General features: G+C 57.1%; 1 protein-coding gene across 8 annotated transcripts in view; it reads left to right on the top strand.

Annotated features, from left to right (window-relative positions):
- Positions 1-24873, top strand: part of ABO (ABO, alpha 1-3-N-acetylgalactosaminyltransferase and alpha 1-3-galactosyltransferase) — a 34694-nt gene extending 9821 nt beyond the window's left edge. Inside the window, exons 1-9 of one of the 8 annotated variants that reach the window (XM_059141574.1) lie at positions 293-411; positions 2305-2503; positions 9706-9778; positions 11367-13357; positions 14102-14139; positions 14552-14599; positions 15436-15471; positions 16510-16638; positions 23072-24873. In XM_059141574.1, coding sequence (XP_058997557.1) covers positions 13133-13357; positions 14102-14139; positions 14552-14599; positions 15436-15471; positions 16510-16638; positions 23072-23759 — 1164 coding nt within the window. In that variant the 5' untranslated portion in view covers positions 293-411; positions 2305-2503; positions 9706-9778; positions 11367-13132 and the 3' untranslated portion in view covers positions 23760-24873. Of the gene's footprint in view, positions 1-292; positions 412-2298; positions 2504-9705; positions 9779-9901; positions 13358-14097; positions 14140-14551; positions 14600-15435; positions 15472-16509; positions 16639-23071 lie in introns of those variants that run through there. The other 7 variants (XM_059141575.1, XM_059141573.1, XM_059141579.1 and 4 more) reach the window with 7 other exon arrangements.
- The last annotated feature ends 286 nt before the right edge of the window (positions 24874-25159 follow it).

The raw sequence follows: 25159 nt of genomic DNA, 5'->3' as shown, positions 1-25159 counted from the left end.
ACAAGGTCAGAATGGGAGAAAGGTAGGTCATCACAGCAGTAGAACTGAAGCAGCATAAGAAAGACTACACACTCCTCCAATTTCCCCCATGAAGACACAGAGAGGCAGAGACAAAACACACAAGAAATAAAAGAAGGGGAAGCATTCAGTAGGTGCAAAGAGAAACGCCAAAGTATCGGGACTCAAGGAAAGAGCCCAACAAAGAGCACAAAGAAAAGAAAACGGTCCTTCCAAGCTATAAAAAGCAAAGCAAACAGGAAGAACGTCACGGGCAGAGAGTAAACACAGCAGTCATCACTGATAATCCATCCTGTTCCCTTATCAGAGGGAAGGAGTTTCCACTTGCACCGCAGAGCCAGCTTGAACTCAGTAACGTGTGGAAGGAACACGGTTTATAAAGATGTGACGCAGGTGAGCTCGCAACCAGAAGAAAACTTCCCCGAGAAAACCGGGTGAATGTAACGTCTCTCAGGCCAGCAGCGTCGGGAGAAGGTTTTGAGGGAAGAAACCGTAATGGGATGAGCTGTTAAGCCGTTGTAACCGCAGGGAAGGGCTCCTTGCCAGCTGTGCATGGGCCGCATCACCCCTGGTCCACCTTAGTTCCTGTTGATCTGGCTCTGCCCCACCTGCGGGCACTGCACTGGGGACTTTGGCCCAGTCTGTGTTGTTGACATTTAGGTGCTCTTTTGTTTCTCCTGGTCTGGACCACTATTTCAGCCTCATGGTACCACATGGTGGTTCTGAGACCCCAACCTCAGGCTGGAACATTGGGGGCCCTTGCCGGGCTGCCCAGGCCCGTGTCAGTGACCAGCCCCCGCTGGTTCTCACGCAGCCTCTCCGTCGCACGTTCAGCCCTCTCAGACTCGGTGTGGGAGTGGGGACCCGCCTTCTCCCTCGGCCCCTGAAGCATCGGAGGCCAGCACTCCCCCCCAGGGCCGGGGGAGCCCAACGAGGAGCGAGGAGACCCAGGGGCTGGGCTGGCAGGGAAAACACAACGTCATTTTGGTTCATTGTGAGCCAACGGTAGAAAATACAACACAGCTGATTTTTTTAAAAAGATTTTATTCATTTATCTGTCAGAGAGAAAGAGAGAGCGCGCGCACAAGCCGTGGGAGTGGCAGGCAGAGCAGGCAGAGGGAGAAGCAGGTTCCCCGCCAAGCATGGAGTCCCATGAGGAGCTCACTCCCAGGACCATATGGAATCATGACCTGAGCCGAGGGCAGTGGCTAAACCGACTGAGCGCCCCGGGCGTCCCAACACAGCTGATTTTTTAAAATATTATTAGGAGGGGGTGCCTGGGTAGCTGCGTGGATCGGTTGGTGAAGCGTCTGCCTGTGGCTCAGGTGATGGTCTCAGGCTCCTGGGGCGAGTCTCTGCGTGGGGCGCCACACTCTGCTCAGCAGGGAGCCTGCTTCTCCCTCTGCCTCTGCCCCTCCCCCACCTGTGCTCTCTCTAATATACAATCTTTAAAAAATTAATAAAAATTGTTAGGATGGGACGCCTGGGTGGCTCAGTTGGTTAAGCAGCTGCCTTCGGCTCAGGTCATGATCCCAGCGTCCTGGGATCGAGTCCCACATCGGGCTCCTTGCTCCACGGGGAGCCTGCTTCTCCCTCTGACTCTGCCTTCCACTCTGCCTGTGCTCGCTCTCACTCTCTCTCTGACAAATAAATAAATAAAATCTTTAAAAAAAAAAAAAATTGTTAGGATGGAATTCATGTAACAGAAAACCGAACGTTTTGAAGCACCTGACTCCATGGCTTCGAGCGCGTTGACGCTGTCGCGTGGTTGCCATCCTTCTCTTGCTGCAGGACGCTCTTGTGACCCCCAGAAAGACCCTGAGCCCATTAAGCAGCCCCTCCCCCTCCCTCCTCCCTCCCACCCCAGCACCCACCAGCCTGCGCTCCTCCCCAGTGGGACTACAGAATGCGGACCTTCGGTCTCATTTCTCTCACCGAGCCCGGTTTTTTGCGATTCCTTCCCTGTAGCAGGACTTCATTCCTTTTTATGGCTGAATCATATTCCATTGTGTGGACAGACGGCGTCTCATTTGTTTGTTGATGGGCGTTTGGGCTGTTTCCACCCGTCAGCCCCTGAGATCCTGCTGCTGTGAATGTGTGTGCAGAGCGTCCATAATATAGGCACCTTGGCCCTGAGAGCGCGGGGAACCCCCCAGCTGGGCCCTTCGGTAATCGGAGATAGGGGGCTATTTCCGCCTCTGTGCCAGCTGGGCAGCTAGCCATGGGCATCTAGCTGAAAAGTCTGGTTTTTGTCATGGGACTGACCTAGCTGCCTCTCTCTGCCAGGTCTGGGCAAACCGGAAACCTGCTGAGGTTCCTCCCACCCAGAAGGGAGCTGGGACTTTGTTCCTCGGGTTGGTCTGGATCTGAGCCTAAGGTCTGAGCTGCGCTTAGCTTCTGCCCAGGAGCTCTCCACCTCCGACCCCAGCCTCCGCCTCCAGGGCACCTGGCCCGTGGGTCCTCAGAGGAGCCATGGACCCCAGAGGTGAGGGGGGAGGAACCAGGCCTCCAGCATGGGGTGAAGGCTGCCTCCATGGGCCTCTGACCATCTTCTCAGCGGCAAGGATCTGGAGTCCAGACCTGGCCTCGGTGGGGACAGCTGGCAGCAGTGGGAGCAGGGAGGGTCTGGGAGCTACATTTGCTTCTGTGCGTGGGAGTGGCTGTGCCCTTGGGCAGGGGTGACGGTGGTGCCCAGGGAAGTATCACAGACAGTGTGGCAAGAGCAGTGTTGGGGTTGGAGGCAGACCCTTGGGGGAAATGTCTTGATTTGACATGCAAAGCTCCCCGCCCAGGAGTCCTGCCCAGCCCTCCCCTGGGCTCTCCTTTCTGTATTTGTCAGAGTCCTAGGGGTGAAGCAGGTAGCCGGGAGGGTACCTCCTCCTGCTGTGAAGCCTGCCCGTGAGAGAGGGGGCCCAGAGTCCCTCCCAAGAGTTCAGATCCCAGACACAGCCAGGGCTTGGAGTGGGGATGGGGGGGCACCTGCTGGGTGGGGTTGGGGTGGGGTAGGGGGAAGGGGGCCGGGAGAGGGGGGTGAGGAAGTAGGCTGAGGGAACAGGAGTCTCCTGTGGGTACGGGCAGGCTCCCGATGTCAGATACACGGCCAGGAACTGGCCCAAGGTCACCTCGTGAGGCTGTCATCTAAGGACAGAGGGGAGGAAAGGAAGGAACATGGAGGGGAGGGGACTGGAGAGCCAGGAGGAAGGCCCCTTCTGGCCCGGACCCCTCCCCTTCCACACTGGCCAGGATGGTGAGGTCTGCTGCCCTTTCCCGACGGTGGCCTCTGCCTCTCTGGCTGAGGTAGGGAGGCTTCTCTCTGGCTCTCAGCCCTCTGTCCCTGCCACCTCTGCTGTTCCCCGGACTCAAGTCAGATCAACAACTCTGGTTCCTTTCAGCAGGACCAGCAGGCCCTGGGGCCCAGCCCCTGTGGCCGTAGAAGGGGCAGCCCTGCTGGAGGGCTGGGCATCTGAAGTCCCCCACCCGATGGGAACAGTAGTGAGCCCCCTCAGGGACTCTTACGGCAGCATGGAGAGCGCCAGGTCCAGAGCTCTGAGCTCTGCCCGGGGCCACCCTGTTCCCAGCTGCCTCTCCTCAGTGACCAGGAGGGCAAGGGTCTGACCTTTGTTTGTGGGCATCTGTGAATGCCCAGGACCTGGCTCTGTATTCAGCCTCTCATCCGTGGCCCTTTGCAGGGGCCTGGCACACAGTGTGGTCTCAGTGAACCTCCCAGAACAGCCGTCCGAAGCCCAGCTTAATGGAAGTGACTGGGCCTTGTATAACCAGATCTCTCAGGTGCCTCCCACAGCTGGGGACGAACCCCAGGCCCTGCAGTCACCCCTCCTTCGGCCCGAGGAGAGAGAGGACATCCTGGTGGCCTCTAGGAAGGCTCCCCACGCTCTGCTCAGCAGCCCTCTCCCCTGAGAGCAGGAGGAAGGGGCTTTGGAGAGACATCCAGGGGGGCAAGGACAGAGCCCTGGGGTCCTCCCTCTGTTCCCCCCAGCCTCCTGGGACAGGCTGGCTGGCTGGGTGCCCCCCAGAGCCTGGGAGGAGGCGCAGAGTGGGATGGGCTTCTCCGGCCCCTGCGGGAGTCACGGTGCAGCCGGGGCAGGACTGCACATGTCTTCCCAGAAGAGAAAACCAGAGACAAAAGCCACTGCATTTCCTGATATTTAGTCATCAGAATTCTTTTGTGGATAGGAGGCAGCCAGACGCGGCCAGGCGGGGGCTGGGCCTGGAGCCAGGCTCCCTGAAGATGCCCTCCCCCGGGCTAGCAGGGGGGGACGTGCTGGGCCGTCACTGTTTACTCCCGTCCTCGCTCTAGAGTGTGTCTGCTCTCCATGACCAACGCAGAGACCTGGTGTGGGCGGTCGGTGGTGGGAAGGGCACATCCTAGAGCCGGCCGAATCCCATGGCCGGAAGGCATGAGCCCCTGGGCAGCATCCAAGGGCTTCCTGGTTCCTTGGAAGGCGGGGACCACAGCTCTGGGGACAGTCACGCCCTGGTGGAGTCCACTAGGGGCAGGCGTTGGCTCTGATGCCGAGCTTCTCAAAGGAGACAAGGCTGGCAGCCTCCGACTTGCCGTCCCTCGCCCAGGGCTACCTCTCCTTAGAGCCTCACAGGAGGGGACTCTGGTCTGAAAGTCAGGACCTGGTGGGGCGCCCAGTTCATCCCCGATTGCTCAGACCTGCCCTGGTCGAAGTGCTGCAGGCCCCCCCCTGGGGCCCGGGGTTCTGGCTTCCAGTCCCTCTGGGGAGGGCCTCTGTTCCACCCCAACCCCCAGGTCCTTGGACACCAGGTACTTTCTGCTGCTGTGGTTTTGTCGGTCCCTTCCCTTGACCTTGCCCCCGCCCCTGCGCCCCTCCTGCCTCTCCTTGTGTTCTCCCCGGGTGGCTCGCTAGACCCCAGCAGGGCAGCCGCCTCAGCGCTCCCTCCTTTCTTCCGGAGTGCGCGGGACGTGTGTGCCTTGCATCCGGGATCACAGGAGAGCCCCCTGCGTGCGGCCAACCCGACCAGTGAGCTGATGGGCCTTCAGGTTCACCTGGGCCGGCCTGCTCTGTGTCAGAAGGGGCAGGCAGAAAGTCAGCTGGAAAGGGCCAGGACACCCCGGACCCTGCTCTGAGCCATGGGCCGCTGGGCTGTTCCAGGTGTGGGCTGGACGTGTCCCACCCACAGCCGTCTGTTGAGCTCAGACTGTGGGCTGGCACTGTCCAGAGAGGGGACAAGAGAAGCGTGAGAGCCCACGGCACTGGTGCCCGGGGCAGGGTGGAGACCACGCAGGACCCCGGGGGCAAGTAGCAGAGAGCCGGCCGTGGGACTGCCGGGTGGTGAGGTAATCCCGTGCTCCATCGTGGAGGGTTGCCGCACTTTCTCCGCCGTTGGCCGCGCGCCCCAGCAGCTGCCCCCGCGCTCTGAAGGTGTGGCTGACTCAGTGCGCCGCGGGGCTGAGTTCGGGGTAGAAGGAAACAAGGTGGAAAGATGGCCCCGAGCTTTCCGTGGGTTCCCGTGCCCTGAAACAGGAAGCGCTCCCCACGGGGTGATGGGGACCCACAGGCCTGTTTGTCCGTGAAAGGGCTGAGGTCCCTTCTGCGGGGAACGCCCATGAGTGCTTAGGTCTCCAAGTCCAAGGTCCGCAGACAGGTGGAGGCTGGGGAATAGCGGGAGGGGGACAGCAGCCCAGATGGGACAGATACTGCTCTGTTGCACGGTGGGGACAGAAGGAAGGCTGGGACCACGCACGGAGCCTCCAACAACTGTGCTCCCGTGGAGGAGGGGCAGAGGTGGCCGGACAGGTGTGTCCAGAGGGCAGACCAAGGGAGCAGAGTGCAATGGCGTTGATGAGTCAAGTTGGCCGGGGGCAGAGGGGAGAGTGCGGGGTTAGGACTGCAGGTGGCGCGGAACCAGCCAGAGACAGAGGAGTCCCAGCGGGAGGCTGGCGTGACAGGCTGGTTAGGGAGACTGGGAGGAGGGACGGAGGGCCTGGGGATGACGTTTCAAGCTGTCCTCTGCGGGGAGAGGGAGCACGGGGAGGGCCCCGGGAGGGAAGGTCAGGAGGGAAGCAAATGCTTCTCAGACGTGCGGCTGGGCCATTCGGGCCCTGCTCTGCTCACTGGTCTCCCGGCTCACCTGCTGGCACACACCTTACCTGGGCTGGCTGGCCGGTGCCCCGGGCACACCTGACGGGGGACACCTGGCTTCTCAGGACTGTCTCCATTGTGTTGCTCTCACTGTGGGGAGCTGGAATGCCTTTAATGTGAGTTGTCGCCCCGTGGCACTTGCCCTTGAAAACAGCTCATGGGGCCTCTGGGTGGTTCCGTGGGTGGAACATGAGGCTCTTGATCCAAGGTTGTAGGTTCAAGCCCTACCTTAGGTGTAGACATGACTTAGAGGTAAACATCTTAAAAATAAAACCCAATTCACCAGCTGCTGTTACTGATTAAATCATAGGAGCTGCTGTTGTGAAGGGTGTAGTGTTTTGGGGGTAGAGTTCGAAACTGTTTTTTTTTTTTAATTTGTCTCCACGATTTTTTTTTTTCAACCTTGCTTCCAATTTTTATTTTCACTGGGTCATATTCATTTGTCTTCGTTTGGGACTGTTAAAAAAAATCCGGGGCCAAACTCAGAAAGGGTCTCCCCCTCGTAGCTAACTGCTTCTGGCTACGCCGGTGCACACTCTGGGGTTTCCAGGTGAGCATGAATAACACCCAAGAGGCAGCGCGCTGGTGCTGCTCCTGCTGTTCTGGACTTCGCATTCTCCCCACCGCGCCTGTGCCAAGGCCGCCCGCCCCTCCTTAGAGCCACACGGCCTCGCCTCGGTGGCCGCCCGCTGGCGACTTCAGTCAGCCCCTCGCGAGGAACAGCGGCCGCTTCCCGGCTTCCGCTCTGCAAACAGCCGTTCTGAGCAGCAGTGGCTTCTCACGCGGGCAGGGGTCTCGGGAGTGTCGCGCCCCACAAGTGGGTTCGCCGGGTCAGATGTGGAGTGAGTCTGGCTCTGGGCAAACACGGCCAGGTGTCCCTCCCTGTGGAGACCGGCCCGGCCTCCTTCCGCGCCCTCCCGCGGCGTCTCCAAGCCTCACCCTTCCTGGGCGACGGCACTGTAAGGAGGAAGACAAAATTGAATTTAAGTTGCCCCTGAGGAGAGAGAGGCACCCGCCTGGCTCGGTGGGAGGAACTCGGGACTCTCGATCTTGGGGTCATGTTGGGTGCAGAGCCTACTTAAAAAAAAAATAAAGTCCCTAAAAGGAGCAGTACTAAGGAGTAAGATTTTGCTGTTGTGTTCCCAAGAACCAATGTTCAGCTCCTCAGGGGTGGCATCCGCTGACCTTGCTCCCTATGCCCTGTTCCTGCCTGGAGAAGGCTAGAGCTACCCCCGGTGCAGGCAGGCCATGATCCCAGGAGCCCCCAGAGAGCCCGGGACAGGGCTTTCATGTTGTCGCCTTTCAGTGGTGAGAGATCCTACCTCACTGTGGCTTTTTTTTTTTTTTTTTTTTTTTTTTTTTTTGCCAGCTCCGGGATTAATTGACTTATAACAAACAACGCATAAAGTGTGCCGTTAGATAAATTTTAACATTCGCGTACATACATGAAGTCATTACCCAAATCAAGATATAACCAGACCCCCAGACACTCCCTCCTGCCCTTCCGCAATCCATCCAACTCTGCCTCACCCCTGCCGTACCAAGCAACTGCTGGCTTTCCATCCCTGCTCACTAGTTTCTATTTTCTAGAATCTGACGCAAAAGGAATTGGACAGTGACTACTCGTTTCATCCCCCCGTCTCTCGGCGGCCCTGTCTTGCGATCCCTCTGCGCGGAGGGGGGGCGTATCCCCAGTCCCTTCCTTTGGCTGTCCTGTGGTCGCATCTCAAGGGGGTGACCCACTGGGTGACCCACTCTTCAGGTGGTGGGCATCTGGGTGGTTTGCTGTTTGGGGCTTTGACCCATAAGGCTGCTGGTGGACACGTGTGTGCACGTCTCTGCGTGGACACGGTTTTGTTTCTCCTGCAACGACTGGGTTGTACCGTGGGAAATGACCGGCTGTTCTTCAAAGCAGCTGCACGGCGTGTGTCCCCACACAAGCATCTGAGAACTCGCTGGGCCACATCTTCGTCGGCGTTCTGTGTGGTCACTCTGTCTGATTCCAGGAGTTAGGTCGTTGGAAGTCACTGTGGTCTGCACGTGCAGTGCCTCGTGCCTGCCGGCGCAGGATGCTTCCCGTGAAACCTGCTCAGGGCATCTGCAGATCGTCTTCAGTGAAGCGCGTGGTCAGAACTTACATACCCATGAGATGTGTACCGTAGAGGGGTGGAGTGTGTTTTCATGGAATTGAGTTTTGAGATATACCTCATTTCCCCTATATGGGATTTGGCAATAGTTTTTTTCCTGGCCCAGCTTGGCTTTTTATTTTCTTAACTGTGTCACTCAAAGCACAGAGCTTGTTCATTTTCATCCAGCCCCACATATGCGTTTTTCTCTTATGGGTATTGCTTTGGGTATTATATTTTTCTCTTTTTGAAAGCTCATTTATTTATTTATTTATTTAAGTCATCTCCACACTCTTCGTGGGGCTCGAACCCAAGACCCCAAGATCTGGAGTCACACGCTCCACCGACAGAGCCAGCCGGCGCCCCTTGGTGTCACAGTTTTAAAACCCTGGACTCATCCAAGGCCACGAAACCTACTCTTATTTGTGCGTACGTCTCTGAGATCCCCCACTGGGATACGTCCCTGGGTTTTCACATTTTCCTGTTCAGAGGAGACAGACACATCTGTCTTGGACCGAGTGGAATTCTTTGGTGATGGTTTCCGGGCTGCCCCCAGCCGTCCGTGGTCACAGTGTTTTATTTCTCAGCGCATGACCTGGGACCCCTGACACGTTAGTGCTCAAGGAGACTCTGGCTGCTGGGACCGGGGACTTGGGTGCTGTGAGACCAACAGTAGGGGGCCGTGGAGGAGGAGACTCCTCCCTCGAGGGTCTTGCCACACCCACTGCCCTCAGCTGAGATTTAACCAACGCATGCAGTGGCTTCCCTCCGACGTGCGTCTTTCCGGCAGGGGTCTCGCTGCAGGGGGCTCTCTGGCCGGGGCGTCCTACGTGGGACTCTAGCGAGAACTCCCACCACGTCAGGCCTGGGAGGAGCCCGTGGGGTCTGGAAGGCCCTCGATGCTGCTGGGTTGGTGCACCCTGTCTGTCCGACCTCATGTGTCTTGTCATCAGTCAGTTAACGCTGCGTTCCCCCTCACCCCCACCGTTTGGAGCATAAAGAGTGGCCCCGGGGCCCCTGGCTGGCTGTCAGTTGAGCCTCTGGCTTCAGCCCAGGTCATGGTCCTGGGGTTCCGGGATGGAGACGCACCGGGCTCCCTGCTCAGCGGACAGTCTGCTTCTCCCTCTGCCCCTCCCCCCAGCCCCTGTGCTCTTGCTTGTTCACTCTCCCTCTTTAGAATAAAGCAGTAAGAGGGGACCCATCCCCTGGGGGCTTGTCAGCAAGGAGGGGCACCGGGGCAGGGGCTGGGGGGCTGCAGGGCAAGGCTCAGTGCCTCTAGGAGAGATGACCCCCCCTTCCCTGGGAATCCCAAAGAGGAGGGCTTCCAGCTGGAGCCGTCCTGAGCCCATCCCTGGCCAGGACCCAGTTTTGGCCTCAACAAAGTGACTGAGGTGACCCAGCCCCGAGTAACTGAGGCTTTCCCTCCACAGGCTCCTGGGGAAAGAGCGCCAACCTCTGGCTGTGCGGGCTCCTGCTCTTCGCCGCTCTCCTGGGCTTCTACAGGTAACAGGGATGGAGGGGGGCGCGGGGCTGGGGCCCCAATGGCCGCTGGGGATTTATCAATTTTTTTAAATAAATTTTTTAAAGGTTTTATTTATTTATTTGACAGAGATCACAAGTAGGCAGAGAGGCAGGCAGAGAGAGAGGGAGGAAGAAGCAGGCTCCGTGCTGAGCAGAGAGCCCGATGCAGGACTCGATCCCAGGACCCTGGGATCATGACCTGAGCTGAAGGCAGAGGCTTTAACCCGCTGAGCCACCCAGGCGCTCCCAGGTGGGGATTTATGATGGCGTATTTGACTGAAGTTCCCGAAACCAGCTAGGGTTGGCCCACAGCAATGACCCTGGAGAAGGCGTGACCAGCACCTCAGGTCCCTCCACTCGGCGGGGCACCGGCTCGCAGCTGGCACCCTGCTCGGCTCCCCGATGACTTACGGGCTCGTGTAGGAGCCAGGGGTGTGGAGGGCTTCGACAGCCGAGCTGGAGAGCCTGTTAGAAACCCCCGTTTCTAACATCAGCGCACGGAACTCCCATGACGCTTGACGTACACCTGTGGACGACGGACAAGACTTTCTTTTTAAAACCGCATTTTATTAGCTTAAAAGAAACAGTAAATTTTATGTTTTAAATCAAACTTAGTAACTTGCATCCCCTTAGAAAAACAGGATCTGGTGGATCCTTCTTCTGTTCACTGTCCTTACCCGCGAGGTGACACTGTCCCCGCCCCCATTTGCGGCAGATGCTGAACGCTGACAGGTGGAGTTCAGACCATAAGCAGGCGCTCGCGTTTCGGGCTTCAGCTTCAGAGCTCTACACGTCGTCACTGATGACTTCCGTAAAGAAATCGGTTACTGGGGCGCCTGAGCGGCTCCAACGGTTATGGGTCCGACTCTTGGTTTTGGCTCAGGTCGTGACCTCGGGATCGTGAGATCGAGCCTCATGTTGGGATCCGCGCTCAGTAGGGGTGTCTGCTTGAGCGTCTCTCCCTCTCCCTCTGCCCCTCCCCACAACGCCTATGTTCTCTCCAAAAAAGAAAAGGAATCTATCTGTTCGAGGGAGCTTCCATCTGCCGGACCTTCATTCTGTGCGAGGCTCTGAGCAAAACGCTGATGGACACTCTTGTGCCTTCTCTGGCAACCCAGAGGGTGACATGCATCATTGTCCCCATTTTACTCCCGAGAAACCGAGGCCCCAGAGGTTCCGGTGACACCCAGGTTCCAAGGCGGGAAGTGGCCAGATCCCCGTGCTGAACAACGTCAGGTCTGGCAGGGCGAGTGGACAGAGATAGGTTGTCACGTGAGCGATCTCCTGGCCAGGGCGGGAGACACCCCTTGACCTGCCAGAGCTGGAGACTTGCTGGGGCTTCCTAGAGCGAGTCTGGCCTAAGCAACAAGGGCAGCCGCTACATGTGGAACAGAGACGGGGCTCGTGACATTCCAGGGGGCCTCTGCCCACTATGTGGGGGCTGCCCAGCTGCAGGGGGACCTCCTGAGCTGCCGTGCTGTCCTCCCGGGGGCCCTGGCCCCCACTCGGGGCTTGCCTGTGTCGTGCTGGGGTCACGGGGGCTGAACTGGCTCCACGGCCTGTCCCGCAGGTGAGCCGGGTCCCCCTGGAGCTTCATGCAGCAGGAGAGGCGCGCCCTCGGGAAGCAGCCCGTCCCGCAGTCGGATTTGGAGCGCGTCCTCTCACTGTGAGAACCTGTTCTTCCCATAACATAAGGACCCCGGGGAGCGCAGAGAGCCCGTGGTGCCTCCCGGGTCGCGCCTTTAAGAATTTGGAGCCCCGTGTCCCTGTGGCCTGCAGCTTCCTGCTGTGACCCAGCTCTGAACCCCTCACCCGCTCTGGCCTTGCTGTTCACAATGGATGTGACAGCCAGGTGCCCAGAACGGTGGCCCGATGGCTCTGGGTTGGGACCCTGGGTCAGGGGTCTGGCCTCTCTTCTTGACCTAGATGCAGGGGTTCATTTGACTTAGTCGTCCAGCTCCCTCTCCCTCTGCATTGTTCCATGTTTACATTTCATTTTATCTTCTGTTCCCCTCATTTTGACATACCCTGCATTGCCTTGTTAATTTTTTTAGACTGGTAAAAGTTTAGAAACCAAAAGATTCATCTGATTATTTCCTTCTGGATATAAATAACATACTTTAGGGCACTTTTCAAGAGCTCACAATAAGAGCTCTTTCTTCAAATGAAGACTTACATTTTTAAAAGATGACCTCAATATGCAAAGAGTGATTTTAAAATCTTTCGACGTCTTTTTTTTTTTTCTTTTTAATTAACACAAACCAGGATAAATCCTAGGACAGAATTCTTCGACGGGAAAATTACCATCTAATTTGGCAGCAGGAAGAAAGTCTCACACGGACAGAGCCTCAGAGGGAGCCAGGTCTCCTTTCTGACTCCCCAGGGGTCTGCCCCCAGGCTCCTGGGGGGGGTCGTGACCTCTCCCGTCTGGTCTGTGCCCATCGGAGCCCCCCTTCCTCTGCAGTTCCGCTGGAGCGCGGTGTCACCAGGGGACGTAGTTCCTGCAGGGGGTCCAGTCGGGGAGAGGGCGTGACGGGAATTCTGTTTTGCCCGCTTTGAGTTTGAGGAGGCTGCGGACCTCCAGCGATCGGTCTGTCCGCACCGGTGGGTGCTGCTGTCCGAAAGCAGATGAGGTCACGAGGTGGGCAAGGTCGCGGGGGATAGAGACCCCCTGTTCTCCCCGTGCGGCGTCTTCAGCTGCCATCATCAGCTCAGCTGCCTCCGTGCGGTCACCCCTGTCTTGCTCACATGTTCTCTCCCTCCACTCCTGTGGGGCTCCAGCCTGGGTACCTGGGACCCCAAGGCGGTTCAGGCCCTGTCCCTGCCCCCCCAAGCGGCCATGTGGAGGGGCCGAGGTTAGGCCCTCGCACCCTAACCCAAATCCCACCCACAGTGCAGGGGGAGGCCCCTTCACAGGGACGCACAGAAACTTCTTGGAGGAGGAACCAGCTGTGCTTGGATGGGGGAAGCCAGGGCAGAGGAGGGGAGGGCAGGAGAGCGAGTCACGCCAAGACTGGGGTTACGAGTGCTACATGGCACACCCCCGCTGCGTCCCCAGGTTTCCTCCCTGCCCTGTCGCTCAGCTGGTGAGCCACAGAGCTGGTGACCTGCCCTTCGGCTTCCGCCCTCTATGTGACTTGTTAGAAAACGGAGGAGGTGGGGCTCTGAGTTCAGAGCGCCTGCAGAGCCCCCGGGGGCTGGTTCGCAAGAGAGGTTTCTACCCAGGCCCTCCTCACTGCTCAGGGCTGTGCGGGGCCTGGGGTCGCATCTAGGTGAATCTGATGCCGGGGTCCCCGTCCAAGCTATGGGTGACTGTGGTGATAGGATAGGGTTATAATGGCCCGGTCGCCTGGCAGGGCGGGGGGGAGGTCAGCAGGGCTCTGCTTGGGCCCCACGTCCATTCCCTCAGGAGCCAGAGGCCGAAAGGCTCAGAGTACGTGTGTGCAAGTCTCAGCCCGGTCTGTGCCCGGCCCGGAGAAGACTCAGCTTCTCGCCTTTGTTTGTCCCCAGCAATGTTTTCAGGCTGATTCCCGGATGGGGGCAGAGAGGAGCATCTCAAAGGTAATGGCGGAGTCTTTGGAGTCAGGGTGGTTCCTTCTAGAAAGATCTAGAACCGAAGTAGAAATACACGTATGTATCAAACTCGAGGTAATTATAGCCAAAGAGGCCCTCGGTTCCCAGAGTGACTCCGAGCTCCTCCCTCCACCGTGTTTTCTCAAACCGTGACAAAGGACAGGGCGGGGCTCCGTGGGAGCGGTCGCGGTCACGGAGTTAACTCGCGGCCCAGCGGATGCACGGGAATCCGGGAGGGACTGCGCGCTGGTTCCGGCCTCCCTCCAGCTGCGTCAGTGAGGCCAACCGGGGATGGGGCACCCTCTGACCCCACAAGGGCCCAGGCAGGGGAGGCCCCGCTGTCCTCTCCGGAGCTGATTTCTCCTGGCTGGTGCTCCCAGCCCGCAGCGCGAGGAAGCCAAGTCCCCACCCCAGCTCTTCCCCCTCTGTCTGAGGAAGGCAGGATGGATGGACGGGGGGCTCTTGGGGCCGAGCTGCCACAACGGCTCTCTGCAGCAGGCCCCCCGAGGGAGAGCCGCCGCTAAGGGATGGCCCCTCTCCGTCCCTCCTCTCTACTCGCTGAGATGCGCCTCCCTCAGCCTTCCGCCCGCCACCCTTCCCAGGGCTGGCTGGGGTCCGCAGGGATTGGGGCAGGGGTGTGCTCCTCCCCTTCGCCCGGGGTGCCCCCCCTTAAGGAACGGTGTTCGCGGTCGCTGCTGTTCGTGAGCTGACGCCTTTCCTCTCCGCAGCCAGGATGACCACCCTGGGGTCCCACAGCCGAAGCCATCCAGGTGAGGGGCGGGGAGCGGGGCTCCCAGGGTCGGGAGGTCCTGGGGGTTGTTGCCAGGTTCCTGGGGATTCCAGGGGCCCCCCGGGCACCCCAGCTTCTACCCTCTGGTCTCCGCACCGCCTCCCTGCAGAGAGGGGCTCTCCCCGGGCTGCTGTCCCCCTCCGGTGGGAAGGCCCCTTGGGCGGAGCTGCGCCCCAGCTCCCAGACAAGGCCAGCGTGTCCAGGGTCCCTCTGTCCTGTGGCGGATGCCTACTCTTCTCGCCTGGCCACACGGCCTAAGCTTTGCCTCACACGGGAGCTTTCCTCTGCAGGGGCCACGCGTGGGGGCCCCTGCAGGAGTCCTGCCCGTCTGGCTCGGCAGCGTTTCTCCCGGGACCTGGCCCTGGGCTCTGAGTACTGTTTTCTTCTCTCAGCGAAAGCGACTGCCACCGGGACACCTGCAGAGTCCCTGAGGTACCCAGGTAGGGGGACACTTCTTTCAGCTGTTTCTGTGTCTCTTTCCAAGTAAGGGAGCAGGAGCCTCTGTCCCCTCCGTCACCCGTCAGCCCCTCCCAAGGCTGGTTCACAGGGAAGGAAGGACAGGGGACCCGGGCAGAGCAGGAGAATGAGGGTCAAAGCAAAACAAGGGGAGACGTTCGACGGTGGGAGTCACGGGAGTCTCTTCTTGACCTCAGGCCTTGTGGCCGCCCCAGCTCAGGTGTGGCACTTGTGGGGGACTCAGCTCAGGGGAAAACTGGAGGCTGTGGTCATCGGGGTCTGGGGGACCAAGGAGGCTGCCAGTGGGTGGGTGTTGGGTGGGGCGGTGAGGGAGATGCCAGCAGTGTAGGGGTGGATGGGGTGGGCCGGGCCGGCCCTCATGCTCCCAGCCCGCAGGTAAGAGCAGGACCCGGGACTTCAGCCGCAATGAGGCGGACCCGTGTGAGAACTTAGAGCGCCCAGGGAGAGGAGGAGGTGCGGGGGTCTAGAGCCTCAGCAGCCCTCACAGACCGTGAGGGGCGGCCCCTCCCTTTGCTGGGGCTTTAGCTTCATCCCTGTATCCCTGGGAAGCCTGCAGCATCCTTATGGCTGGGTGGGCAGCGCCGTGGGGGTCTGGGAGTGAACAGGGGAGGAAGGGGGAGGGAGCAGGGAGGCAGGCCCGCAGGAGGGGGTGGGGGCCTGGGGCTGGATGCCGGCTGCCCCCGAGCAGGCCAGCTGGACGGGGAGGCCGGCACCCTGCAGCTGCGGGCACAGACTGACGGGCTCCGCGCAGTGTCTCGGTGCGCCCGTCCCTTGTCCCTGACGCACAATTTCTCCGCAGGCTGGCTTACCCCAAGGCCCAGGTCCTCAATCCCACGTAAGTGAGCGAGTCCCTGCCGTGGCCCGGCCCTCGGTTCCCGTCACCGCCGCCGCGGGCTCGCAGGTCCCTGGCTCCTCTCCGGGGCCGCGGCCTCTCCTGGCCTTTCCTTCCCTCCTCGCACTGTCTCACGGGGGCCGGGTTCATGGATCCTGGGTCCGGGGCCAGGGAAGGCTCCTCTCGTCCTTGGTCCCGGGAGCCATGCGTGTCCTCTTATTTCTTCATGGGGACGGGGGACAGGGGCCTGCGCAGGCTGGGCCCTGAGGTCTTTCCGAGGCTGCCGGTGTCACAGGGACCACAGTTCCGGGCCAGTCCCCACAGCCAGGCCTCCGGAGCCGGCGCCCACGGCCCCTGCTTGTTCTGCCCAAGACAGCGCGGCAGCCCGTCACGGGGGCCTCAGACAGGAAGGTCACCCAGAGGCCTCCCTGGTCAGCCCTCGCCGTACAAGCAGGGAAACTGAGGCTCAGAGAGGTGAAGGTACACGCCGAGGCCCCGCAGCTGGGGAGAGGCAGGCGGGATCCAGCCCCGCCGCGGTTCCTCCCCGCCGGGAGAGCTGGAGACACACGCTGCCCTTCTGGAAGCGGCACCCGCCTCTCCCGGACATTCTGGAGCCACCAGCCCCGTGAGGCCACGAGCACGTGACACGTGACCGCTCTGGAGAGAGATGGGCTGTAGGGGAACACGCTGGGTTTGAAGCACTCGGCACCCCCAGACTTAAAACCTCCTCCAGGATGTAAACTCTGCCGTCTGCTGGGAAAGGGGCTTAGTTCTTGCCTCACGGAGATGCAGCTCCTCCCCAGAATCAGGGTGGCAGCCTCCCAGCAGGAGTGTCCCGTGGGACCCGGCCCCCGGCGGGTGCACAGGACACACTCCAAGCAAGGGCAGTGAGGGGCGGGAGTGTCACGGCGCAGGGCTGCAGGTTGGGGTCCTGTTGCTTCTCGTTCTGCTGCTCCCACACGGTGACCCTCTGGACAAACCCTTCCCTTCCGCCACGCTTGTCCACGCCCGGCTCTAACCCGTGCGGCTCTCTTCCCCCAGGAGGGCGGACGTGCTGGTCATGACCCCCTGGTTTGCTCCCATCGTCTGGGACGGGGTCTTCGACTCTACCGTGCTGGATGCGCAGTTCAGAAACACCACCATCGGGCTGACCGTGTTCGCCATCAAAAAGTAAGGAAGGTCTGGGCAGCCGTGCTGAAGAGAGGCGCGTGTCACCAGGTGTCGCTCTTTTCCAGGATGAGATGCTCTTGGGGGGCAGGAAGGCAGGGGTGGCTTGGGGTGCAGGTGAACTCCGTGGGACTTGCAGGGGCCTCTAGGCACACCCCTGCTCGAATTAGCAGCCGCACACCCGAGAGTCACCCGCCCCAGAGCTCAGAGCGCCGGCCTTTGAGGGCTGGTAGCCTCCACTGACCGCCCGCGGGGGCCAGCCGCCGGGCCGGGAGCCGAACCCCCCCAGCCCCTCAGCAGCTGCTCTGTCGCCCCAACCCCGTCCCAGACACGCCACCCGAGGCTTCGTCTCCTAGTTGGCCTCAGCGGGTTTACCGGGGGGGGGGCGGGGGCCGAGCTGGATCCAAGCCCTCCAGGCTGCAGGCAGGGCTTCAGGATGGCTGGTTTGCTCTGCAAACCGCCTCGTGTCTCACGAAGCACATCTTCACCCTCACGCGCCGCTGCTCGGGCGCCTTTGCCCTCGGACGCCGGGGGACCATCCTCATTCCTTTGGTGGGCAGCCCGCTCTCCAGCCCGGGTGCCCTGCCCGGCTCCGGCTGCTTTGCAGAGGCCCACGCGGCGCTGTGACAAACAACACCGCGGCACGAGACACCTAACCGTGCGGCCGAGTGGCAGGAAGTGTCCCGGGAGCGTGTGCACGTCCGGCCGCCGACACCCCGACGTTATAGGCCAATGACACTCTCCCTAGAGTGTCATTGGCCTATAACGGACACGTCACTTCGAGCAGGTGCAGAGTGAGCCAACGGCACGGTGATTTGACGGGCGTGGGCACAGCACGTTAGCTGCCGTCGCCGCTGCGTGTCTCGTTCCTAGAACTTACCCGCCTTCTGTCTGCTTAACCAGCTGAGCCACCCAGGCGTCCCACCCGCCTTCTGTCTGGAAGATTCTACAGTGCAGCCCCTCCACCACTTCCCAGTCCTGCTGTCCTGCCTCTGGTTAGCCGCTCGCCTGTTCTCTGTTGCCGTGGGTCAGGTTTTCTTAGGTTCCGCATGCGGGTGAGGTTGTACGGTGTTCGTCCGTCTGTCTGACCCATGTTATAGAGCCTCGTGGCCTCAGGTTTCAAGCCTGTTGCTGCACTTGGCAGGGCTGTTTTCTTTATCGTGGTGGAGTGACGCATGTCATGCGCACACGCCTTGTGTGTCCGGTCAGCTGCTGATGGGCACTTCGGTACCTTCCGTGTCTTGGCTCTGGTAAGCGATGACACAGCACACGTGGGAGAGAAGTCGTCGCTTGGAGATACGGCTTTGATCTTCTGTCCCGATCCCTGTCTCTGTCACCTACCTCTATGCCTCTAGAAGTGGGATTGTTGGATCCTCTGGTAGTTCTTTTTTTTTTTTTTTTAAAGATTTTATTTGGGGCACCTGGGTGGCTCAGTGGGTTAAGCCTTCAGCTCAGGTCATGATCCTGGGGTCCTGGGATCAAGCCTGCTTCCTCCTCTCTCTCTCTGTCTCTCTGCCTACTTGTGATCTCCATCTGTCACATAAATAAATAAAATCTTTTTTTAAAAAAAGATTTTATTTATTTGAGAGAGACAAAGATTGTGAGCAGAGGAGAGTCAGAGCTAACGAGAAACCCAAGCAGGATCCTGGCTCAGCACAGGGCCCGACGGACACCCCGATGCAGGCTCAGTCTCACCACCCTGAGAGCAGGACCTGAGCCCAAACCAAGAGTCCAACTCAGAACCAACTGAGCCCCCGGACGCCCCAGGGCCCTTCTCTCTGTAACTGTGGAGGAGCTTCCCTCCTGCCTCCCACGGTGGCCACACAGGTTTGCCTTCCCTCCCAACGGAGCACGCGGGTTCCCTTTCTCCCACGTGCTCACCAACACGTGTTATCTCCCGTCTTGCAGACACTCGCCTTTCAACAGGTGTGAGGTGACATCTTGTTGTGGTTTTGAACTGGATTTCTCTGGGGATGAGTGACGTTGAGCATTTTCATGGACCTCCTGGCCATTTGAACATTTTCTTTGGTCTGATTTCAACTTCTTGAGTTTGCTAACATCTGTTTCGTGGCCCAACATATGGTCTACCCAGAAAGTGTCCCATGCGCCCTTGAGAAGAACGTGTGTTCTGCTGCTGTTGGATAGAACATTCTGTGTGTGTGCGGGAGGTCCGCTGGGTCTGCAGCATTGTTCAAAGACGCTGTTTCCTCACTGCGTCTCTGTCTGGATGATGTGTCCATGCTTGGGAGTAGGGTTACTAAAGTCCCCAATCAATGCGGTATTGCTGCTTATTTCTCTTCTAGTTTTGTGAGTATTTGCCTTATGGGTTTGGGTGCGCCCATGTCGGGTGCATAAGAGTTTACAGTTGTCATTTCTTCGTCCGGGATCGAGCACTTTATCATCAGATCATAACATTCTTTGTCTTGTTTGATCATTTTTAGTTCGAAGCCCACTTTGATGTCAGGATAGCTACCCCCGTTTTGGAGACACTGTTGGCTTGAAACAGCTTTTTTGGTTTTTTTTGCTCTTGCTCTGTGTGTCTAAAGCTAGAGTAAGTCTCTTCCAGGCAGAATATCGTTGGATCTTTGGGGAAAAAAAAAAAAAAATATATATATATATATATATATATATATATATATATATATCCATTTACCACTCAGTGTCTCTTAATTGCAGAATCCTTTTACATTTAGAAACGTCTAAAGTAATTATCGAGAGGGAAAGACTTACTTTCACCGGTTTGCTCACGGTTTTCTACCTGTGGACCTTCGTTGCTCGTTTCTCTTTAGCTTTGACGCCCTCACCATAATCTTTTGGGCGTCTGTGACCGGCTTTCCTGCTGTGGTTGTCGGGTTACATAAAATATCTTCTCCCAATAACCAGCTGATAACAACCTGACTTCAATAGCCTCCGTAAGCTCTGGTTTTCATCCTCTGCCCCTCGCATGTTTGGTGATTGATGCTGCAATTTGTGCATTTTTAAATATGGTGTTTCCGTGAAAAAATTATTGTGGTTACGATTTGTTTTTATGGTTTTTTTTTTTTTTTTTTTTAACTTTCGAGGAAGAGTTGCAAGTGACGTATGCACTGCTGTGACACTAGGGCGTCTTACTTTGATTGACGCTTACCGTTACCAATGAGTTGTCTACATGCATCAGTAGGCTCATAGGAAGTCACTGGAACCGGTTTCTTTCTGCTGGAAGAGTGGGATGCCCTGGGACATTTCTTGTAAGGCGTGGCTGGGGCTGATGGACCCCCTCAGCTTTTTTGGGGAAAGGCTTTATCTCTCTGTTTCTGAAAAGCAGCTTTGCTGGGGTAGGATTCTGTCAATATTTTTACTTTTGTTTTTGTTTTTTGGAGAAGGAGAGAGCATGGGAGTGGGAAGGGGGGGCAGAGGGAGAGAATCTTAAGCAGGCTCCTGACGAGGGGCTTGATCCCACAGCCCTGAGATCACGACCTGAGTTGAAATCAAGAGTCATTTCGACACCCAACCGACTGAGCCACCCAGGTGCCCCAGTATTCTGAATACGTCTTCTCACTCTCGCCTGGCCTGCAGTGTTTTGTTGAGAAAGCTTCCCGTAGTCTTCAGAGAAGGGTTACCTTATACATGGTGACTTTATTTTTCTCTTGCTACTTTGACATGTTTCTCCTTGTCTTTGACTTTTTAAAGTTTATTCATTTTTTTAGTAATGGCTATACCCAATGTGGGGCTCGAATTCACGACCCCAAGATCAAGAGCCTCACGGCCTTCCAACTGAGCCAGCCAGGCGCCCTCCTTGTCTTTGACTTCTGGCAATTTAATTCTAATGTATCTCTCTCTAATTCCTTTCAGGTTCAGATTTTTTGGGGTCCTTTGAGCCTCATGAATCTGGATGTCCCTGGCTCATTTGGGAAGTTTTCAGCCATTATTGCTTTAAATGTATTTTCTGTCCCTTTCTCGTTCTTTTCTCCTTTTGGGATTCCCATATTGCATACACTCTTTCTTTTCATGGTTTCCCATAAATCTGTAAGCTTTGCGAGGAACATTTTATTATGCTGGCATGATCGCTCATCTGCCCACCTGTCACCCTTCTGTCCACCTGTCAGTTCTTACTGCTTGTGATATACACGGAAGGTAAATCTGGGACATCAGCAGTGATCATCAACTAGAACTCGAGATGCGTTGATGGCTTTCCTTCTTTCCAGGTAAATTGTATACACAAAGGTTTGCTGAGTTTTGGCAAATGCATATAGTTGTGTAACCAGAATCCTTTCTACTCATACGCCATTCCCACCAGCCCTCATAAAGTTCCCTCGGGCCCCTTCCCAGCCAATGCCTCCCTCTCCTACCTCCCCCGCATGAGTGTTTTGACTTTTTTCCCCACTCTTTAAGATGGAATTGTAAAGTACATACTGTTCAGTGTTGTCTTTCCTCACTCAGAATCATCCCTTGGGGGTTTACCGCAGTTTTGCATGAATCAGCAGCTCTGTTTTGTTGCGCAGCACTCCATCCATCACGTGGGTGTACTGTAGTTGGTTAACCCATTTTTCTTTTGCCCGACACCCCGTTTCCAGGTTTTGGACATTATGAATAAATATGGATAGTCGGACAGATCTTTTGTGGACGTACATTATAGTTTTCCTTGATCGAACATCCAGGAGTGGAATTGCTCAGTCCTAGGTCAAAATCATGTATAGTATGGTAAAACATTCCCAATATTTTCGCATATTGGTTGTACTATTTTATATCCCCATCCACCATCTAGGGAGGTTCTGACCACTCCGCATGTGCCACAGAATTTTGTGATGTGAGTCGCCTGTAAACCTTTATACTTGGGTCTTTGTTCTGACATATGAGCCGATCTGTGGAGAGGAGTCCTGGAAGTGAATCTGGGGGAGAATGGGCACATTTAAAGCTTTGGTATATTGGTGGCTCTCAGTCAGTAGGGCGTCCACCTCTCGATTTTGGCTCGGGTCATGACCTAACGTTGTGGGATCAAGCCCCACGTTGGGCTCTGTGCTCAGCGGGGAGTCTGCTCCTCCCCACCCCCACAAACTCTTTCTCAATAAATAAATCTTTAAAGTGTTGATATATTTTCTCGTATGCCCTCTGAAAGGATTATAAAAATTGGTATTTTCATTAGTGGCATACGAGAATACCTGCCTTCCCTTGCCCTCAACCACACAGCGAAGTAGCCACTTTCTCATCTGTTACAAAGGTCTTTCCTGCAAACTTCCTGTGTGTGGACTCTAGGGATAAGGCAGTAAAACACAAATATAAAATATGCTCCATGGTCATTTGGGCTCTAAGACAGGTCAGGCTGGGTCAGGGGTGGAGAGAGGTTTGTTTGCACATTTCTTTGTGGACTTCTTCGCTCCTTTTTATTGAGTTCTGATTTCCACCTGGAAAAATGTACGGGTCCGGTGCACAGCCCGCTGCGTTTTCCCGTCGGCTTGCACCTGTGCTGCTGCCAGCAGGAGGAGCTGTGGGGCACGGACGGCTCCGGGCACCAGTCAGAGGGTGCAAGGTGCGGCAGGGGTGAGCACTGCAGGACAGCCGGAGGGAGCAGGAAGTGCCAGGGCTCAGAGAAGCAGGCCCGGCCCTGTGCCAGGCGCAAGACACGCCTGCCCCGATAGCAAGAGGGAGGCGAGTGGGGAAGGAGCCGAGGTCAGGGGCAGACCTTGTGTGGTCTGGTAGACCACTGTAGGATCTTGATTCGCATTTTCTTTTTTATTTTTTTTAAGATTTTTATTTATTTATTTGATAGACAGAGAGAGATCACAAGTAGGCAGAGAGGCAGGCAGAGAGAGGGGGGGAAGCAGGCTCCCCGCCGAGCAGAGAGCCCGATGTGGGGCTCGATCCCAGGACCCTGAGATCATGACCTGAGCCGAAGGCAGAGGCTTAAACCACTAAGCCACCCAGGCGCCCGATTCTCATTTTCTTTTTTAAGGAGAAGCCATTGGTGGGTCCTTAGTCGGGAGAGACTGGTCATTAGATGTTACCCATCCTTTGAATTTTTGCCAATCTCATGGATTAAGAAAATACCTTATGGTTGAGGCTACGTGATCAATAGGAAAGGACCTGCGTGCCTCCTCTTACTCTACAGCTGACACACGATTCGCATGGTTGTGCCTCCGTGGGCCGCCCACCTTCACAAGCATTTTCCTCTGGGAAGAATGAAGCTCTGTACCCTTACACTCTGGCTCCCTGTGTCCCCGCCCCCAGCCTCTGGCACCCGCCTCCTGCTGCGTGTTTCTATGAATCTGCCCATTCTAGATGCCCGTGCAAGTGCGATCAGGAAGTGCCTGAACAGCGCCACCGGCTGATTTCACTGAGCAGGGTGCCCTTGAGGTGCGGCTGTGGTGCCATAAGCTGCTCACGCTCGCCTGTTCTTCGGTGGCTGTTTGGTCTGTGTGATGCCCACCATCTCTTTCTGCGGTGCTGTTGTTGCTCTTAGGTACGTGGTCTTCCTGGAGCTGTTCCTGCAGACGGCGGAGAGGTACTTCATGGTGGGACACAGGGTCACCTACTACATCTTCACTGACCGGCCAGCCGATGTGCCCAACGTGCCCCTCGCCGAAGGGAGGCAGCTGGTGGTCCTCAAGGTCCGGAATTATGCGCGCTGGCAGGAGGTGTCCATGCACCGCATGGAGATGATCAGCAATTTCTCGCAGCAGCGCTTCCTCCGCGAGGTGGACTACCTGGTGTGCATGGACGTGGACATGAAGTTCAGCGACCAGGTGGGCGTGGAGATCCTGTCCCCCCTCTTCAGCACCCTGCACCCCGGCTTCTTCAGGGCGGCCCGCGAGTCCTTCACCTACGAGCGCCGGCCGCAGTCCCAGGCCTACATTCCCAGAGACGAGGGTGACTTCTACTACGCAGGAGGCTTTTTTGGGGGATCAGTGGCCGAGGTTCTCCGGCTGACCTCGGCCTGTCACCAGGCGATGGTGGTCGATCAGGCCAATGGGATCGAGGCCGTGTGGCATGACGAGAGCCACCTGAACAGGTACCTTCTCTACCACAAGCCCACCAAGGTGCTGTCCCCGGAGTACCTGTGGGACGAACAGATGCTGCAGAGGCCGCCTTTCCTCAAGAAACTGCGCTACGTGGCGGTGCCCAAGAATCACGCCGAAATCCGCCACTGAGGAGCCGGGGGCCCGGGATGTCTCCCGACAAGGCGGCCGCCTTAGCAGGGCTTCCCCTGGGAAGGCACGGGGGATGTGGTGCTGTCCTGAGCGCCTGGGTCTCAGAGTCCTTTTCCCCGGAGGCTCCCCCTTCATCCTCAGTATAAACCGGGCTGTCCTTCAAGGTGCCTGCAAGGTCGCCCTCCCCGGGAAGCCTTCTTTGATTGACTCTTCCTCCTACCACTGAGATGCGCGGCTCCTCGCTGCGTCTCTGTGAAGCCCAGAGCGTCTCCTCCTGGCCGAGCCCTGCCCTTCGGCCTCCATTTCCCATTGGTCTTGGTCCTCACAATGTGGGCTCCTGAGGGCAGAGGTGAGGATCTCTTCTTTGTACACGCCAGTACCCACACAGTGCCTGATGCCCAGAGACTCTCGAAACATGACCCCTCAAAGCCCGGTGGACCCTGTTCCCAGACAATGGGTGAGGCCAGCCTGAAAGCACGCTTCTGGGTTTGGTTTGTGTGTATCGGTAGCTGGTGGCTTTGGGTTGTTTTTCTGTTTCTTACGGATTTGTGGGAGTTTGTTATTGCTTAAGGTGTTATTACTTTTCTCAGACAAGAGCTAAGAATCTCTTCTTCTGGTTTTTATGTTGCTACTACAACTCTTTTAACATGGATGAATTTAAGAACTCCTTTCCTGCTTCAAAATCATGAAGATAGTGTCTTCTGTTAGAAGATAGTGTCCAGAAGTTTTATGTTTTTGCCTCACACTTAGGTCTTTAATCTACTGATACTGACTTGTGTGTGCTTTTAATGTCAGGATTTGATTTAATTTTCCTGTCTCTGGATAACCATCATCTGAGCACCGCTGATTGAAAACCCATTTGGAAACTTAGAGGAAAGGTCTTTTCCCTGACTTGCAATATCATCGGCCTCCTAGTGTCGCCCGTCCCCATGGGCCTGGGTCTGTCTGTGGGTCTGGGCTTGTGGCCATAACCCCCATCTTAGTTACTGGAGGCATGTAGTCCAGCCTCCATCCGGGCCGCACACCCTCCCGCCTGTTTCCTCACGAGTACTTTGATGGCTCTCGGCTGTTGCATTTCCATGTCACTTTTAAATCTTTTGTCAAATTGCAGAAAGGAGCCTGCTGGAGTTTTTATTTATTTAATTTATTTATGTTTTTGAGAGAGAAAGAGAGAGAGAGAGCATGCAAGTGAGAGGCGGGGTGGGTCAGTGGGAGAGAATCTTAAACAGGCTCCTCCTGTGTGGAGGCCGGCTGGGAGCTCCATCTCACAACCCTGAAATTAGGACCTGAGCCGAAATAAAGAGTCAGACACTTCACCGACTCCCTGGCTGGAGTTTTCAAAAGTATTGCGCCCAGCTGAGCAGCACTACCGCTGGCTGCTGGAGGTGGCCTCAGGAGCG

This window comes from Mustela lutreola, chromosome 12 (genome assembly GCF_030435805.1).
Source record: "Mustela lutreola isolate mMusLut2 chromosome 12, mMusLut2.pri, whole genome shotgun sequence".
NCBI lineage: Eukaryota > Metazoa > Chordata > Mammalia > Carnivora > Mustelidae > Mustela > Mustela lutreola.
This window is presented reverse-complemented; position numbering and strand designations above follow the sequence as displayed.